This window comes from Convolutriloba macropyga, unplaced genomic scaffold, assembly GCF_964194025.1.
Source record: "Convolutriloba macropyga unplaced genomic scaffold, txConMacr16.3 SCAFFOLD_2078, whole genome shotgun sequence".
Classification (NCBI taxonomy): domain Eukaryota; kingdom Metazoa; phylum Xenacoelomorpha; order Acoela; family Convolutidae; genus Convolutriloba; species Convolutriloba macropyga.
Genome location: NW_027450949.1, coordinates 1 through 20,756, shown reverse-complemented (window position 1 = coordinate 20,756; position 20,756 = coordinate 1). Strand labels below are relative to the sequence as shown.

At 35.7% G+C, this 20,756-nt stretch overlaps 1 protein-coding gene across 1 annotated transcript; it reads left to right on the top strand.

The window, feature by feature from the left end:
* Nucleotides 1-887: 887 nt before the first annotated feature.
* LOC142356300 (uncharacterized) lies at nt 888-19,715 on the top strand (the record flags this gene model as incomplete). The annotated part of the gene is made up of 7 exons (XM_075408237.1): nt 888-991; nt 3,320-3,808; nt 9,112-9,254; nt 11,078-11,396; nt 13,315-13,644; nt 14,349-14,555; nt 19,525-19,715. Coding segments are annotated over exons 2-7 (1,326 nt in total), but the record flags the coding sequence as incomplete, so codon positions are not given.
* Between the last annotated feature and the right edge of the window lie 1,041 nt (nt 19,716-20,756).

Genomic DNA, 20,756 nt, shown 5'->3' with positions numbered 1-20,756 from the left:
CTGGAGTCAGTGATGATAGAACCCGAACTATCCGTCTGATAATGGTTAATTACCAGCTTAAATCTGTACTAGTGGCTTGCACTAAGTGAGACAAGAACTGATAGATTTAAAATATAAAAAAAGTGAATATAGAGCTAACATATAGTAGTGGATAAAACAAGGCTTCCAGAAATCAGTAAAATTTGGCCAGATTCGACATGCGTGATTAGCGCTTGGAGAAAGGGTCAAATTTTTGCTGGTGGCTGGAAGCCTTGTTTTATCCACTACTGAGGAGAAGGCATGTTATGAGTTTCGAGAGGGGGATCACAACTGTCTAATACTATTTATAATCAACCCTCAATCCAATTACAAAAACTGAATAACCTATATCACAAAACTGATGATTAGGTTCTATTTCTTGACACTCTATACATAGCCACATTGGCGATAGAATCTTGAGGGACAATATAATCTACTGTCAAAGTAGGGTTTCATAATTTGGTAGTTATAAAAGGCAGTGACACTTTTGAATACACGCAAGTGAACATTATAGAGGGCTGAAAGTCTGCTGTTCCAGAATAAAAAATTATTATACGCATAACTAGAAGCTGACTTTTAATGATTATAGTCATTTTGAAACATACAAGTTGGGTATTTCAAACAAAATTAAGTAATGGTTAAGTGACTCTGCTTGAAGTCACTGAGAACTTCTGGCGTTTATAGAGAACCGCGAAGCGGTTCGAGATATTAAGTGAGAATTTCGAAGTGACTTCTGCAGAGTCACTTAACCATGCTTAAAACACCAAACGCGCACATTTTAAAATGACGAAAGTCAACGAAATTCAATTTCTGGCTATGTAGCAATTTTTGACATTTTAACTTCTGGCACTGCAGACTTTCAGCATTTTGAAATGTGCACGTGAGTGTTTTAAGTGACAGTGCAGCAGTCACTTCAAAATTTTAGCTCAACCCTGGACCAGACCAGAAAGATCTCTTTGAACGACATAAACAAGTTAGTTTTAAAATCCAGAACAGTGTGCTGTGCCAATAGTTAAAATGCCAGGAGTTCCTACATACATACACAGAATTCGATCGAAAAAAAAATTTTTTGTCATTTTCAAACTTGATAGTTACTCTGATTGAAATCACCGTCACAATTGAGATTCTGGTTTTAAGTGAGAATGACGTATGAGTTCGAAAAAGTTAACTTTGTGGACAATTTTGGCTCGAAAGCAGAATTTCACAGGAAATTCAAACTCACTCACCAAACATTCACCAAAACGCGTCACTTTCAAGTATGAGAATGACAAAATTCGTCATTTTTGACTTCTGGCTATGTATAGAGGGACTCTTTTAGAGGGAATTTTAACTTGACATAGCACAGTTTTAGGCATTTAAAAACTTAACACTTTTGTTATTTGACTTTAGAGTTAAGTGACTCTACTTGAAGTCGCTGAGAAGTTCTATCTTTCATCGAGAACTGCGTACTAATTCGAAAACCTCAGTCAGTACATCGAGGCAAGTCGCAATTGTGCTTAAAAAACGCGACTTGCAAGTTGGAAAAAGTGTAAGGGTGAAAGTCTGAGGAAATTAATTCTTGTATGAATGGATATCCGGCTAGTTAACTTCTGGCACAGTAGATATTCGACATCTTAAATCTCGCATTTGTGTTTTTTGAGCACACTTGCGTGACTCAGCCGCAATCCTTTCAATAATCTCGTGCAAGATCTCAAACCCTGTTTGATTCTCAATGAAAACCCCAGATTATCCGTGGCCTCAAGCGGAGTCACACCAACTATACACTAATTAGTTAATTATATTTGATAAATGTTGTTATCGGAACATAAACATCGTTATTTTTGTCATCTTTCGTTATCTTGAAATATAGCAACTAATTCAGCTGCAATAAATACATTTTGTTTATCGAAGAGGTCGCCTATGTACAAATAGTTATGACAAACAGATCATGGCGTTTTAAAACTTATGGTACCAGCTATGAGTTAAATGCAATAAACCAACACAAAAATCATCCATTTGTACTTCCAGGACAAATTCTACTACCTTTTTAAACTGTTTTTTTTCTACAAAATGAAAATGAAGGAATAGTTTTGCGTAATCTAATTTTATAACACATGATGGCTGTTTTTAAGTCAAATTTTAAACTGTCTGGCAAAAAAGATCAGGCGACTACACGTAAGAGAGATCCGTAGTCAATAACCTTGTAATAAATAGTAGTTATAACAAGCTCGCGCGAGTTTGCATTCACTGCTTATCTCGTGTATTTTTGACAGTTTTTTTTTCACAGAGGCGAATTTTTGTAGTTTCACCACTAAATTAACCGGTGAATTTTTGCAATTTCATCGCATTCACTGTTTATCTCACATATTTTTGACGGTTCTAGGAAAAAACCCCGACGGAAAAAACCCATTCTAAGTTTGAATTTTGGCCGTGATATTTTGTTCCGTTGTGATAGTTTCATATCAAGTCCCACGGGCCGCTAAGACATGGCCATGGCCCGTGAGGCATGTTCAAACGCGCTGAATTTTTTCGTGGGTTTTATTCACGATTTTTAAAACCTTTTTCTAAGCGATGAATTTATGCATTTTCACCACCAATGTGAGCGGTGAATTTTTGTAACTCCACAGCACTCACTGCTTATCTCACATAATTTTGACACTTTTTTCCAAGCGGTGAATTTATGTAATTTCACCACCAAGTTAAGCGGTGAGTTTTTTTAATTCCACAGCACTCACTGCTTATCTCCCATGATTTTGACACTTTTTTCTAAGCGGTGAATTTATGTAATTTCACCACTAATATGAGCGGTGATTTTTTGTACTTCCACAGCACTCACCGCTTATCTCACATAATTTGGACACTTTTTTTTCAAAGCGGTGATTTATGTAATTTCACCGCTACAAGGCAATAATTTTTTTCACCGCTTTCAGCGCCTGATTTATCTAATTTCACGCCTTATCACATTATATGATTTCCGCATTCACCGCTTATCTTACATACTTTTGCGTTGAATGGCGTTGACACCTGGGCCCGGGGCGTAATAATCGTAAACTACAATGATAAACTGTCAAAAATAGCCAAAAACTAATCGATAGACCAATAATTTGTCTAATCTATTTTTATTACCCCTGATGGATGTTTTTAAGTCAAGCGTTAAGTTTTGTAGCAAAAATGGTGAAGGGCGTTTTTGACTATACATGAACTGATCCCTAGAGACAGACGTTTGAAAAACTTGTAATTAAAATGATTGCTTGTGATTGTTAACTTTTATGATAATTTGTCAAATAGAACCAAATATGATCAAAAATTCTTATAACTGCAGAAGACATCGAACCCCGACTTACGAGGGCAACAGTAACTGGCCAGTCGAACAGTACACTGGATCTGCTCTGGGATCTAGACCTCCCGGATGCCTTTCTTGAGATAACCCTCTCACCCGCAGACATCGGAACCCAAACAATTTACAACAAATCTGAGGAAACCCTCACAGATTTGGTACCTGGAACCAGTTACAGTCTAATCTTGTTCCCAAAATTTGGGGAAACCATTGGCGATTATGTCGCTATAGACACAGACACAAAATTGGGTTCCGGAGTATATTTCAGTGAGTTTGAGGAGTCTGATAGTGGTACCATTGGGGGGACTTTGCCAGGACGATGCGAGACAATTCTTGCGATGATGGAATCAACCGACGTTGCTTTTTCTTCAGAAGCACCAAAAAAAGCCAGAGATTGTAAACATCTTACGAAAGTTAACGAAAGAAACGAACTCCGTACCAAATTCTATTTCGTCTTTAAGGGGTTGACGCCGGGTAAAAATGCATGCAGCTTCCTATTTTTTAAAGAGCCGTACTGTTTTGTTTTTATTGAGCGTTTTCACCACAAAAAGCGTTTTTTTTCAAGCTTGTGGATTTTTGCGAAAATTAAGTTTTTCAGAATAACTTAATCTTTGAGCGGGGACTAGTTTTTCCACACAAAAACTTCTATTGTTTGTTTAAATATACCATAAATTGCTGATAAAACCATTAAGTATGCATTCAAAACTTTTTTTTGATCAGTCAATACGTTGACTTACCTTTATTTTTATTTTTAGTTATTAAGACATGACAACCTATTGAAAGCAATGAAAAGTTCCTAACTGACTTACAAACAGAACAGCTGCTCTACAAATATTAAAATTGCAAACAACACAAACAGCTAAGATCTTTCTTATGCGCAGGACATCACCTCCGTAAATGTTTTGAAAATTTGTCTCAATTGTGTCAGCAATGCAAACCACTCCTTAAAAAGTCGACAAAGTTTTTTTAAACAGAGTTTTTTTAGACAAAGTTTTTTTAAAAGAAATCACGGAAGAGATAGCAATGACCACTGAAAAAAAACGGATCTATTCTGTTTTGCCCCCCCCCCCCCAGTGTTTTTTGCGACCCCCAGTTACAAATTATATGTTGTTATATAGCACGCTACTATGTAAGAAAATAGCACGTGCTCCTGGGGGTCACAAAAAAATTTGTGCCCGGGGGGGGGCAAAACAGAATAGATCCAAAAAAACGTTAACCAAAATCTTGAAAGGAGGGTGAATTTCGACGCATCACGTCAACAACAAAATATAGCTAAGTAGCATTTATGTAACTGCTGTTTTTGGATAGCTTTGAAGAAAGTTACAACTTATGTAATTTTGAGCTAAGGGGGGTTGCTTGTTCCTCAGAACAATTTAAATATTACTTGAAGGGGTCGTCCTTTCTAAAAATTACCGATTATAGGGCGATTCCAACGACAAGGAAAGAACACAGATTTATCAAGTATTATACGTATTATAATAAGCGTTTGACAGGCTAAATTGACACATTAATTCAATTAGATTTCATTTTTAATTAACCAGCAATGCGGAACCAAAACGTGATTAGTAGGCCAAATTTTATCTCAACCTCTACAGAACTCTGCAAAAATTAAAGACATATAGGGCCGATTAAATATTCAAATAAAATGTTACCTCTTGACATTGTTTTTTGGATAAATAAATTGTTACTTTTTTATATGATGAGGAATTAAATGTTGCTAAAGTAGGCCAATTTTTACAAATATTGCTGCGCAAAATCACTCACAACATGTTTCAACAAATAGAAAAAAATAATGTTCATTACATTCCTATGAGTGAAATCGCGCCACAATTTCAACCTTCAATTTAGAGCAAACAAAATTTGATAACTGACCCCATATTATTAACCACTCTTCCAAATAATCATCAATATATCTCAGATGTCAATTTCAATAGACGTAAACCCCAATCAAATTAAACTAGCAAAACGTTCACGGTGTTTTATCTTCAAATCTTTGCGGAAATTTCATTAAATAAAGCTTAATAAAATCTTGACAACGGTTGCAATGATTTCCCCAACTGACATTACGTCAACATCTTAATCAGTCCTAGAATTTTCCTATTAACTTTTTCAAGACGTTTTCCGCTTTTACTATTCAAGACGTGAGTTCCTTACAGCAGATATATTTGATCATGACACCGGTATGAATACTCACAAATTTATATAGCCGCCGGCTATTTTAGACAGAAGACGTTCCAAGGTCATGACTATCAAAAGTAATTTCTCAAATCGGTCAGAAAATCAAATCATTTGCTCACAAAGGATGTTGATTTTAAAGAAACTTCAATACCTTAGCGTAATTTGTTTATGCACGGCTAATGCGAACAGTTAGTTGCTTAGCAAAGATAAGAGAAGATGCACAAAAAAATTCTAAATTAAAAACTCATTAAATTAAACTAATTTTATATAATTTAATCATTGAACGCGAAAGTTCATCAACATACAATATGCCAACATAACACCATTGTTTTTTTAATATTAGAAACAATAATCGAAAAAACAAATTATTTAAATATGAAAACAGTGCTATGTGGCCAACTTATAGCCCGAAAAAAAGTGGAAGGACAAAGCAAGGAGCGTCGCTGAGATTGAGGAAAGCTATTATAAAGCTAATCAAGACTTAAACAGAAGGAAGCGTAAAGATTCCCACAGGGAAACAAGAGTAATTTTTCACCCAAATCTCTGTATTGCAATGCCACGCAATGAAGCGTTCCCTGGTTTGGATCTGGCAGACAAACAAAACAAAGGACAGGATAGCGAACAAGACATTAGACGGACTTTACAGAGTTAACTACTTTTCAGAGCCCGAGTTATCTGTCGTTAAAACGGACGAACTCACTTCAAAAATCCGTGACTCGGCAAATTAGATTTCACGAAAGAAACCTCTCATTAGACATAAAGTTTCACAAAAGCAGGAAATGCTGCCCTTCATCAGGATATTCTTAACGTTGACCAACGACCACATTTGAAAAAAATATAGATTGACGAAAATAGAAGTTATCGTGAAAGTTTAATCGAAAATATGAGTTGCGCATACTCAATCCACTCCAAATCTTCCCATGCGCTGCGAGTCTGTTTATGACCAAAACTCATGAAATCACCAGTTACCGATCAACAAGTCTGAAAGACTATTCAACCATTTAGAGTTACACGAGTTATACCGAATATGCCTCAAAAATCAAAACCGCAGAGGAAGCACGCCAATTAAAGCACCACGACAGAGTATTCGACTACGATCATCTCAACCAAACTCGGACTCCGGTAACTCATTCGATTCAATCGTTAGTGCCCCGCCGACTTTGTCAGCTGAATCAATCTCATTATCGTGAGTCTCTTACCCACCACAATGCGGTCTTAAGCGATAAGAGCCAAGAAGAAAACATAGCACGACAAGTCCTAACACGCAATTCAAAGAATATCTTTGACCACACAGATAACGAGATTTACAATGAACTATGAATGGGTTGGAACAACCGTTTAGAAAAAACCTGATCAAGAAAAAAACGAAACAGGTAAAAATCAGAGTGAAATTGCCTCACGTAAACAAAAACAGCAATAGCGAGAAAAGAAAAATTAGTTCAAACAAAAAAAACTAGGCTTTGAATGAACTACGAATGCATTGGGAAAACCATTTAGAAAAAAAACTATCCAAAAATTCAAATAACAGTAAAAATCAAGATGAAGTTGCTGCATGTGAAAAAAAACCACCATCTAAAAAGCGAACTTGTGTTCAAAAATTTTCCGTTTTCTGACTGTAACTAATTAATTCCGTTTTCTCAAAAAAACCACCAGCTAAAAAGCAAATTTGTGTTCAAATATTTACCGTTTTCTCACTGTAATTAAATTTGAGCTAAAAAAAACACGCGGCAAAACCGCTCGCTTCATCGCTCCACTTCTTGTTTAGCGTGACCAAAATCACTACTCCAAGTTGACTTCAAAAATTATGATAGCGAGTGACCAGATCGTAAAAAAAGATGACAGAGCCCCAATACAATTCAAATTCTTTGACTTGTATAAGAAGCAGAAATCCCAATTGAACAAAAGGAGTACTCATGAGTTTCCAGGTGCTCGCCGCCCAAATCTCAGGCCCACCAGATTCAACATTAATGAATAAAGAATGCTCGGATCTATTCTGTTTTGCCCCCAACCCCAGTTTAATGAGATTATATTTTTTATGCCCCCCAGGAGCACTTGCTATTTTTTTACATAGTAACATGCTATATAACAACACATAATTTGTAATTGGGGGCGTAAAAAAGACTGGGGGCCGAAACAGAATAGATCCGAATGCTTTGTTGTTATAGTTTTTCCCCTTTATAGCTACATCTCTGCAAAATGTGAAGAAAAATCTTTCACAATTTGTGGAGCAGAATTCGCAAGTGGAATTGTCGGTGACTGCTGAAATTATCTCAAAAATTATTCAGAACTCCATTATGGGGATCACAATTCCAGGAGGAAATTGTGATAGCTGATTGGAGGTTTCAGTTTTTTTCTTTTGTTTTATGATGCGTATTTGTAATCTAGTTCCTGTACAATTTGTCCCAGTTTCAATTGAATTCTGATTTTTGTCTATTCATACATGACATGCAAATTTTATTCGACTTCTGATTACATAATCATTCTCTGAAACTCGATTTCATTACAATTTTCTCACCCAGTATTTGTTTAAAAGGGAATTTGCAACGCAAATTCGTAAATCCACTGTTGTCATAAGAATCTACAATGTGGAGTGTGAATGTTTTTCAACAGCTCACCTGATCCCAAGTTTGAATATTATTTGATTGTCTTTACGTTTATTTTCTTTTCGTGTTATTTGTTACGCCACTGTAATTGATGTTCCAACAAAAACATTCTTGATAATATTTTTTAAGATTTGAAAGGATGTGCCTCTCATTTTGTTAAAACAAACATATTAAGTTTTCTTAACACTAAAATTTTCTATAATGCCTTGAAAGATAGAAAGTTGTCCAAGTTAGTGTTTCCCTATTAAGATCTGGGACACTTAAAATATTCTGCAAGTAAACAAAAGTTTTCGAATAGTTATTTCGCGCTAAAAGCTCCAAAAATTGATTTCTCATCTGATTATAACTAATAATAATATCTTGCGTGGTCCAATTCGCTTTAACTTTTTCGTTTGTATTTATGAGAACTATTCAAATCCTGATCAAGATAGATAATGCTAAGACTTTTCGGAGCAAATTAGTTTTTAAATTTATACGAAATTTTACCAATTTTTGAATGTTTGTAAATATTTAACAGGTTGACGTCGGCGTTTTCTCTTGAAGGCAAAAAATTGTGAATAACGTCGTTTTCTTTAGATATCATAAAAACAACGTCTTATTTTGTCTCCGTGATCATTTGAAGAAAAACTAAATTCACCAATAATTTACGATTCTACTATAGTTTGACCAATTTCTGTACTTCAGTTTATGGTTGAATAACAGGGTCTTTCCCATTATAGCCCCCCCCCCCATGAAATTATAGCCCCCCATTATGGTATAGTTTATCTGACCACTAAGCTGGGGGGGGGGCTATAATGGGAAAGACCCGAATAACTTTCAATACTCAAAACGCAAATGTTCGAACAGATTTTTTTTTTTGGGGGGGGGGGCAATTCGTGTAAAAAAACAAGCTAAAAACCTGGTCACGTCAAGTTTTTGGACAAAATGTATCAAGAACCGTTTCTCTGGAGCGCAGTTTTCTATTCAGAAAAATCTTTGAAAGGAAGCTGTTTGCAGGTAACAATTACACGTGCAAGTTTGTGATAACTCAGCGATCTTTTTCGGAAGAAGTGATAATTTATAATTCTACAAAACCGGACTTAGTGACCCTTAACGCGACAAACGTACTGACCAACCTGACAACGGAAGCTAAATTCTCGGTTGGGGGTTTTGGTTCTATGATCAGATACCAAGTTCTGGACCAGGCTAAAGAAGTTGAACTTCTTTCTGAGAACCTCACGTTTGAGAACTCGTTCACAATCATCTTTGAACCGCCTCACATTGGGTTGTGGGGCAGAATTTGGGCTGTTGCAGAGGGGGCGGGGGATGTTAATGAATTTACAATTGGAATAGGTACGATTGAAGGAATTGAGATTACAAGTCATAGCCCGACTATGTGGAGGTTCTCTTGTAAATTGATAGGAACGGTCCATTACGTCAACTTACAGGAATTTCCCCTTTTCTCAACAGTCTTTTAAAGTCTTTTAAAGATGTTATAATGTGTGACATTTTCGATGACGCGTTGTGATTTAATCTTTTCCGTTTGTGCCCCCCCCCCCCCACACACACACACACACACGCACTCCAGTACGTTGTGCTCCCCAGTTACAGAACACGTGTCATTACATAGTAAATCATTATGTAAAAATATGGCACGTGCGTCTGGGGGTGCAAATAATATGCAACCACTAATATGGGGGGCACTAACGGAAAAGATCCTTGTCTTCTTATACGACAAAATAGTAACTGATGTAAATTTTCATTGCGTAAATCCTGAAAAAAACTATTATTTTATAAGATAAAGTCCAAAGTAATTGTGGGAAAAATAGTTAAAAATAAACAAAATGAGTGCTTTGAGAAGTTCTTATTTTTTTGTATTGCTCACAAAAACCGCAAAATTTTATTCAAAGTTGAGTGAACTTATGTTTTTTTTGATATTATACGGATATCTGAAAATGTAAATTTTAAGTCAATTCTTCTCTTAAAACCCACTCAATTAGATTTTGGGGAAATTCGGTGCTAAATGAACGGTAATGCGTCTATAACAGCCCCATTGCGAGCAGAACTCGATCGCCACGAATTTGCAAGAATCTTGCAAGATAACCATTCGTTGTGCAAGATCTTTTAAGATAGCCATCGGCTAGCGCGATCTTGCAAAATAGCTATATTTTGCGTGAATCTGGCAAGATCTTGGAAGACAACCATCTGATGTCAGATAGGGAAGATCCCATAAGGTAGAGTTTATATCGCGTAAGATCTTTCAAGTCAGAAATTTTGTAGCGTCTTTCATCCCTCTACTTGTTATAAAATCAAAGTCTTTTGTCGTGTAAGAACTTATTAGGCAGAGTTTTTATCGCGCAAGATGTTTAAAAGTTGATTTTTGTTTGCCTAATTTTTTTAGGGCTGAGTTTTTATCGCGTGGTTTTTATAAAACGAAGTGTTTATCTTGTAGAAACTTATGAGGCGGAAATTAGTTCATGTACGATCTTATAGGGCAGAGTTTTTATTGCGTAAGAACATTCAAGACGGATTTTGTATGGCATAAAATTTTATAAGACAAAGTTTTTATCGCTTAAGAACTTATAAGGCAGAATTTCTTTTGCGTAAGATCTTATAAGGCAGTTTTTTTTACCATGTACTATATTAATGGTCATTCTGTTTGTTATTTTGGACTGGACAAAATGTCCTAGAAAGTTTTAGTCAGCAATGTAATATTTGATAAGTGATCATAAGATTTCTAGAAAATTGTCAGAATTTACTCGATAAGAATCCAGAATCAAAACAGTATGAAAACCATGGTCAGTGCAAAAAAAAACACATAGTAATTTGTTCACGTGAGTTATTTAGACCAAAAGACCAAAAAAAATATTCTTTGGGCCTAACACAGTTTCTTTTGTAGGTCTAAAAGAATTTTTCAGCAAAAAATTTACTTGACAAATAATTTAAATTTAGTTTCAGCAAAAAGACTGTTGGTATCGTTCAGTACCAACAAAGGGATCTACAATACAAGGGGGTGGACTGTTCTCTTCACAAGCTAACAGTAAATACCTGTTATTTTGCCAAGTTCCCTCTCCCTGGAAAACAAGAACCTGTGATGGCAAGACCAATCGTTTCAGTCTACGGCCCCCCTGTCTACTTCAATGTGGCGTTAGAACCTGTTATTGCGCAGAGTATCGATCCTGTGGAGTTTGAATTGGGTTTTGATGACGAGGGAAGACCTAGAATTTTGTTCAGGGTTGACTATATGGGGCATTTTGAACAAATTGTGGTGGTTTTCACAAATGGGCAAAACATCACACAAGGTTTGTTTTTTAACGAACAATAGAAGAAATGTTTTCCAAAGTTAGTACAATGATTCCTTCCCAGCAATTTAGAGTACCCTAAGCATGTTTAAATCCAAGATGCTTTAAAAAATTATTAGCTTTTAAAAAGTTTCCCTATTAGAGAAGACCGAAAAAAACGAAGCAAGAAATATTCGCTATGTTTGGTTTTCTACGTAAGAAATGGGCGGCATGTTCGGTGTACACAGATTTGGTACGCTCGGTTTAGAACAATGCACGACAACTGCATGCCCCCTTCTGTCACCAACATTGCAACTGTTTTGTTTGGTTTTTATGGCTTTAGCGCGGATTTTTACCGTTTGCTTGGACTCAATTCTCCTGTAGTTGTTTGTTTTTAGCTCCACCGTAGCCGGTTGCCAGCGCGGATGAGAAAGGAAGAGGGAAACAACACCAGAAAATACAGAAAAAACTCAAAATTGTTTTTTTAATCAACTTGAGATAATTTTCCGACAGTATTTTGTATTACCATCATCGTTCTAAAATCAACAGGATGGAACCTCAATAACGATGCTTTCCTACTTTTGAAAAACGACGATGCCGAATCTCCCTTGCACTTAAAAAACGACTATACCGCTGTTTTCTTACGTTTAAAAACGACAATAACGATGCTTTCTTACGTTTAAAAACCGACGATTCCGACGTTACATTTAACAAACGACTATACCGAATCTCCCTTCCGATGAAAAAACGATAATACCGACGAATCTTTTTACGTCTAAAATCGACGATCTTAAAGTCTTTTTTTTTGTTTAATACGGAACAAAAACGACGATACCGACCATCAAATTTTAGTCTTCATTACTCTAGCTAAATTTTGAAAAAAAATAGAGCTTATAGGATAATCCAATGCGAGAATGCGAGGTGGTAGAGTAATTACCAGAACTGAAGTTCTTGGGGGCAGGGACTTTATAAATCCTAGTCGAGAACGGATGACGAACCTGTAGGAATCTGGCAGATTCATACCAGCCGATGCAATTTCTGGCAGAATTTTGTGCCAGATTTTGACCAGATTACTATTTTTTGCCTAGAAGACGGACATTTCCTGTTCGACTCCCACAATTTTTCTATTAGATTCTTGTCAGTTGAAAAGTTGTCTGGCAGAACTTTTTTAATGGGTTCGTTTGTGGGAGTTTTGCTATGTAATTTTTTCGTCTCAGCTGATGAGTGTACTCTATTGTAATTCGAATTTTAAAAGGATGATACTATATATCCGCCTTGTGGTTAGCTTGAAAACTAAAATCAGTTTTGGCATATAAAGACTTGCAATATAAAGACACGAAAAAATTTGAGATTAGTTTGGCAAGCAATCCTATCATCATAATTTTTCGAGCCCTGATAATTAATTGTTAAGTATTAAGATGTTCTTTCGATCGATCAATGAGGCAATTGTACTGGAAATTTTTTTTTCTGAGGTATTCACTTTAGCAGATTATGTATTATTAACCTATTGAAAAGCAGTCCTCCGGAACTCACTTTTTCAAATTTATCAGAATCATACAAGATTATCCTAAATGCTAATAAATTGACTTGAATTTAATAAGATTAAGTTTACGGCCAACTGAATTCCCCTTTATCAAAGATTTGGTTTGATAAGCTTAGATTATTCCTCTATCTCATTGCTACAAAATAACAGGAATTTCAAAAAAATTTGACTTCAATTTGTTCAAAAGATCCTTGGCAAACAAAGATCCATGGCATATACGAACCAGCAAGATCGTGGAATCTGTTTTTAAGAAAAAAAGATGATAAAAATTTTTCATCATAAAAATGTTGGCCTAATGATCTGATGAAAGTTTCTCAAGGTCGGTCGGGAAAATCAATGACGGAATTTAAAAAAAAACAAAATATAAAAAAATTACCCATATATGTTTTTTTTTAGATGGCTTCTCGGAAGATTGCCCTCAGCAGACAGATTTCAATGGAAACCAACCATGTACCATTATAAGCACAGTTGACGAGCCCGATTTTGTTCTGTATGAAGTAGACCACGTGATCGCTTTTGGGGAGGGGGGCACGAACACATCTCTGTATTATGAGGCAGATTTCTACTTCCTGTTCTACCCCTGGCCCATTCCCATTTCAAGTGGATGTGTGCAGGGAACAAACTCGTGTTTCCTGGTATTCGAAAAAGGAAAAAGTTCCCTTTTGGGTGGTCATGGAATCCGTGTAGATGTTATAAACGATAAAAATCAACTGATCGCAAATGAAGGTATGACATATATAATTGTATATATTGTTAATAACTTAAATTTAATTCATAAGTTTTGGGCTAAATTTCACCATTCACACCAGATATAAAATTTCAAATAATATTTTAAACCAAAATTTAAAGGTTCCGTGAGCGGTCATATGTAAAAATAACTTTACCCAAACCCCTCCCACCCACCGCCCCCCCCCCCCCCCCCCCCCCCCAGTTTCATTTCTCCATAAAGATAAAGCATTTAATGGTTTTACCCTTCACTGTTTGTGGATGTAACCCAAAGTTATTCTATGGGAAATAATGTATATTAATTGTGATGAATAGTGATGAAATTTTAAGTGTTTTTCACCACCGCAGAGCGCCCTAATCTTAAGCGGTGAATCTTATTTTAAGAATTGCGTTTAAGTTATTCGTAATATTAATTTTATGCGTTGAATTTCCGTAAAAGAAGCAATTCTTAGCTGCATTTTTTGAAATTTAAAGATTTTTTTACTGCTACTAACAGAAAGCGGTGAAAAAAAATTTCACCGCTTAAAGGTTTGACCGATTTCTAGCGGTGAATGGTCGTAATGCACTTTTTAGCTGTGACAACCTTATTTTTGCCCCTTTCAGCGCTTTCAATGACATAAATTGCAATTCTGTAACCGTTCGTCACAATTATTACATTTTTAGCGATTTTTAGCGATGACAATTTGACCCAGGATTTGTTTTAGTGGTTGATTTGACTTGCAATTACGAAACGGACTACTGTTCGTTCACTCTGGCTACTAACTCATCTCTGTTTGTGGGGGTTATGGTGACTCTTAATCTGGACTGGATTGATAAATTGTCCTTATCCGAACCCGACTTTTATCAGGATTTCGTGAAGTGGATTGTGTGTGCAACGCCAGGCTTGATTATAGCGCCTTACAAGCCTCTAGGAACTGTTTCTAAAATCCTGGGAGAAAATCAGCATATATTTCACGCACAAAATATCCTTCTCTATTTTTTAAAAAATTTGAAAAACATTGGATGAATTGCTCTTCAATAATTGGGTAAGGGTTGAATTTGGCCCCTCACAATGTAAGTGCTTCTACGTTTACAGTTGCTTCTACGTTTACAGTTGCTTCTACGTTTACAGTTGCTTCTACGTTTTAACTCGAATTGCTCTTTTAACCTCCATGTTTTAATGAGATGATTTTTGCTTAGATTAGATACATTATTTCGCTTGCTTTTACGAATTATACCCTTATTGTTAATATTGTTCCATCTGTAAATAAACAAATTGTACATTTCTACCGCAATGCTATCATTCCAATCCTTCGAAAAACTCTCTAAATGCGAACTTTATCAAATTTATGTTGACCTTTTCAAAAAAGTTGAAGAAAAAGATGACCTTATAAAGAATTTTGTTTTACAATGCAGCACTTACATCAAAGAAAGGAGACAAGACGGTGATCAGGCAATATACAAAAAAGATCAGGAAGTACCACATAATTTAAATAACGAATACAAGGTTAGAACGTTTCCAACTTTTAATATTCCAGAAAACACGGAGAATTTATTACTTGGAAGTAGTTTGGTTAAGAATCTGGTCAATGATCATTCAATACCGCAAGACATCTGCATTCACGTATATAGAGGTTCAACAACAAAAGAAAAGATAGCTGTTCTAGAAAAATATCCCGAGAAAGAACTTAAAACTGTTGTTTTGCAAGATGGAACCAATTCGATTTTAAAACAAAAACATCGTGATGTGAACGACCTTTTCAATGAATACATTGAATTAGTGGAAGTAGAGTCTCACAAATTTAAACCCAAATCTCTAGTGCTAATGGAGATCCCACCAATCAAGTCATCAAATCATAACTCTGTTGCTAATGAACGAATATCTGCTTTCAACAATAAACTTGAAATTTATGCAAACTCTGCTAATAATATGAATTTGAAATTATTACCCATTCATCAAATGATGCTGAAACTACCCCACTACAACTATCTGTTTTACGATGATTTACTTTTTAATTACCAGCAGGGAGTACCTTTTTTAAAGAATGCAGTTTTAGGACACTTTCTTCTCACATCAAACAATATAATTGCAAACGCTCAATACAATCGCAGTTTCAACCAATCGTTCAATAGAAATAAATTTCATTCCTTTCAACGCAAACCATTCAACCAAACGTATTACTACACCAGGGGAAATACTCATTTTTAATAATTCGTATAGTAACGCGAGATGATGTATTGCTTGTTTTATATTTCGAGGTTTAGGGAAGGCACTTCATGGAAATGGAGAATCAGTCTCATTATTCTACTCATTTTATCTTCACGAACTGTATCTTCAAGTGAATTGGTGTACGACAGTTTTCATGAGGTGCCATTATTCGTGTTAAACAATAGAATATCGGGAACGCCTTTTAATTTCATTCCAATTTCTTTTTCCCGTGTATTAAATATTTGTTTTGTCTTAATAGTTAAGGCTTCTATCATGATCCAATGTGGAGATGTAGAAGAAAACCCAGGGCCAGTTCTGAAATATGCTGAGTGCGTTAAAACAGTTGGCGCGTCTTTTAAAAATAATGTAAAGATTTTCTCCCTCAATTGTAGAAGTATTGTTGGTCAGAACTCCACCTTAAAGCAATTAATGGATGATTTGGGAAAAAACACAATTTTTGGCTTTACAGAAACATGGCTCAAAATGAATGACGATATCCGTTTTTGGGAAGTACGCAGTGAAAATTTCCAATGTTTCAGAAAAGATAGGAATCTTTCATTACATGACAAAACAAGTGGAGGTGGTCTGCTGCTCTATATACCTATATCTTTCAAACCTAAAGAACGTTCAGATCTTAAAACCATCTCGGAATCGCGTTTCGAAAGCATCTGGGTAGAATGTGAGTTCATTAAAAAAAAGTATTTGATAAATATCTCGTACTGCCCGACCAAACACCTTTCTGAAATGTTTCTGTCAGAACTGGCGCTGGGAATTGACTGTGCTGCAGCTGAGAACAAACGAATAATTTTGATGGGCGATTACAATATTGATTTTTTTCAAAAGAACGAAAAACGAAAATTAGAAACGCTATTTATTCCGTACGGGTTGGTGTCATGTAACACAAAGATAGGGACAAGACAGAGTATCAATAAGACTGCATTGATTGATTATATCATCACAGAAAACTTCAAAAAATGTTTTGTTACAGAGAGCATCTTGAATAGTGATCACTATGGAACAGTTGTTATATTAGAAGAAAAAATGATGATGAAACAAATGCCAATCAAAAAAACTTTCTTCGACAAAAAGAACTATTCTAAAGAAAAATTCCAGGAATATATTCGGAGTTCAGATTGGAGTTCTTTCTGGATGTCACAAAATGCTAACGAAATGATGTTCCAATTTTGTATCATAGTCGAGCAAGCAATAAGTGTGCATGCACCATTGAAATCTTGTTTTGTGAGGAATGATAAACCGAAAATTTTCCTGAATAGAAATAAATTCACATCTGGAAAAAGTTTCAAATCAGAAAAAGAAGCTTCCTTATTAAAACACTTTGTTTCTCTGAACACAGAAAAAAGTCGCTGGAAATTTATACAAGAAGTTAGGAACAAAGAAAAACAACGAATTGTAATAGATACTCTGCGTAACAGTTTCGGTGAGCTTATTACGAACGGAAAAGACATCGCAAACCTTTTGAACTTCAAGTTTTCAGTTTTGGGGGAGTACTTTGGCGAAAGAAAAAAATTTGATGAAACATTGTTCTCAGCTGATACGGGAAATGCAAATAAATTTTTTTTCAAATATGTTACTTGTAAAGAAGTCCATGATTTAATAAAATGTTTGAATGTGAACAAACCTTTGGGTCCTTCAAAAATTCCCGCATGGGCGTTGAAAGATGCCCAATCGGTCCTTGCGGAGCCTCTCTGTTTTCTGATAAACGAGTTTTCTGAGTCTTCTTTTCCGACTGACCTCAAAAAAGCTTTGGTTTCACCTCTTTATAAAAAAGGAAACACAGAAGATCCCACTAACTATCGTCCAATATCGGTAACCGGCGCATTGGCAAAAATTTTTGAACAAGTTATAAGGAACCAAATTAATGACTATTTGATCTCAAATAACTTGCTCTCACCTAAACAATTTGGATATAGGAAAAAAGTGTCCACAACAGATGCCATACTACAATGTACGGAATATGTACGAACCGAAATGGATAAAAAGAATACTGTTTGTGGAGCATTCCTCGATCTCTCAAAAGCATTTGACTCAATCTCACACGAAATACTAATAGAAAAATTGAAATGTTTAGGATTCGACGGAACATCTACACAATTGATTAGATCATATTTGAAAGACAGAACTCAAAAAGTAGTTTTCTCGGGAAATGAGTCCGACTGGATTTTACTTAACAGAGGAGTGCCGCAAGGGACAGTATTAAGACCAATATTGTTCAACATTTATGTGAATGATCTTCATAGAGCTATTGATAATAACAATTGTCAAGTAATCCAGTACGCCGATGACACTCTCCTCTATTCTTCTCATACTAATGAAAATATAGCCAGAAGTTATTTGGAAAAAAATATTGAAAAACTATGTTATTACTTCCAATCACATCAATTAATGATGAACAATAAGAAGACAGAATATATCGTGTTTGCTCCATCAAAAAAAGCACGAACTCCGTCTTATCTAAATGTTAACAATGTGAACATAGAAGAAACTTCGTCGGTAAAATATCTAGGAATAATATTAGACAACAAATTAAATTTTAAAGAAGAGATCAAAAGAATACTCTCCAGAATGGCGTGCAGCATCAAAATCTTGAAAGATATAAGGAACTGTTTTCCTATAAAAACTAGAGTAACACTATTGAACGCTCTTGTTTTAAGTCACATTCAATACTCATCTCTTATGCTCGTTGGTATCAGAAAAAATCTCATGATAACATTAGAAAAACAACTTAATTGGGGAATAAAAGTGTGTTTCAAAAGAAAAAAGTATGATCGCTCGACTGATTTGAAAATAAAAAACAGAATCATGCCTGTTGAATTCCTTCTCAAATATCGATGTATGGTTTTTTTCTTGAAATATATTAGGAAACAATTGCCAGCTTTTAGTAACAACAATTTATTGCAAACTTCTAATTGTAACCAGAATGCGAGAACGGGAAAAATTTATCCGGCTGTGAAAAGTAATTCAGAATTCCTCGATAAATCATTGATGCTGCAAGCCATGAAATTGTACAATGAAGTTCCATATGAACAAAGACAAAAACTCGATAATGTTAAGAACATCAAAGGTTTTTTGAAAGAATTCTATTTCAAGGAATATCTGAAGGACCCAAAGGCGTTGGAATACAGAGATCTGTTGCGGGACCTTTTTTAAGCTTTCATTGTTTTTAATTTCCTTATTATCTAATATATTTATTTTTATGTTTTTAGTATTCCAAACGTTGTAAATAAAATATTTTCTTATTGTTTTATGTATTTTAGAACTTGTACATTGCCATTTTGTTGACACTTTTAGGTGTGTAACATTTTGGAATTCAATGTTTTCTTTTTTTTTTTGCATGTGTGCCCGGGGTGAGGTGGTCGAAATGATTCGACAATTTTTTGTCGGGGGGGGGGGGGGGTACCCCCTCACAGACGATAAATACACGGTCTGGACCAAACTTTTTGGTCGCACAATTTCAACTCATGGTCTGGCTTCAACAAAACATAGTCGCAAAAAGTCTGATATGCACGCTTTAATTCGAATCATAATCGGACACAACCAAATCATAGTCCCACAAAAAATTAGAGAATTTTTTACGAAAAACCAATAAAAATACAATTTATATCTTATGCATCGAACAAAATATTCCTAATAAAACGGCCATGAACACATTTTATGGAAACAGCTTCTTGTAGTAACTTCTGGGAAATATTACTCACAAAATGGACAATATTCTGTTAATTTTGACGATCCAACTGGAGCCAAAATTTACGACGAATTCGGTGGATTTATTGCTAACGAAGGCGGATTCTTCCCTGTAGGCGGATTCGAATATGTGAAACAAGCGGATGGTAGCGGAATGATTGTGATGCACAATGTTGCTGTAGTTAGTTTCATTTAATTTTTTATTTTTCAGGGTCAAAAGTTTAGGTGTGCTTTAATGAGCAGACAATTAAGAGCACGCATGCGGGGGGGGGGGGGGCATGTTCATGTACCAGGCCAAAGCAACCTCTGATCAGGGCAATTTTGAACACACGGCTAAGGAACGTGGGCTCGAAGTACATATTTTAGGGATAAAACCCGGGTCGAGGTTTGGCGGTGAATTTTCGTAAGAAATGCTGTGAAATGCTGTAAAAAAAATAATTTTCACCGCGTATTCCTTGCATATTTTTGCGGTGAATGCGGTGAATCGCGGTGAATTATCTATTTTCACCGCGTTCTCGGTATGCTTATAAAAAAGAAACTTCCACGGGTTCGAACCTTTTACCTCCTCCTTGCCATCAACTCGGTATTCCACTGCGCCAACTGTCACTTACATCTATAATATTCCTTGTGAGTTTAAGTATACGTTGGAAGCAAATGCAGTGAATTTTTGCAAGAAATGCGGTGAATTTCGCCGGGGAATTTGTGTAAGAAATGCAGTGAAATGCGGCGAATTATTTTTTTTTCACCGCTTTCACCGCATTTGGTTCTTCGCATAATTTGCCACAAAAGTTGATGCGGTGGATTTTGATAGGCATTGCGGTGAGTTTCGCGGTGAATTTTTGTAAGAAATGCGGTGAAATGCGGTGAAATATATTTTTCAAAGCATTCACCGCAATCACCGCATTTCTTACAAAAATTCACCGTATTCGCCGCATTTCTTACAAAAATATACCACAAAACCTTGACCCCGGAAAGATCGAGGGCATAAAGGGCACGACAAGTGTTAATCAGATATCTTTGTGGTCTAGGTTGTTTTGATCAGACACTATCTTGGCCATTACTGACCAAATATGCTTTAATTTCACTCCCAACGCAAAGACCCTTTCAAGGGCATCAAATTACGGCCAGAGATCATTTCGTTCTGGTACATCAAACTTCGGAAAGGGTGCCTAAATTTCGATCAATAAGGGGCCACGAACTGCCCATAATCGTGTTTCACTTG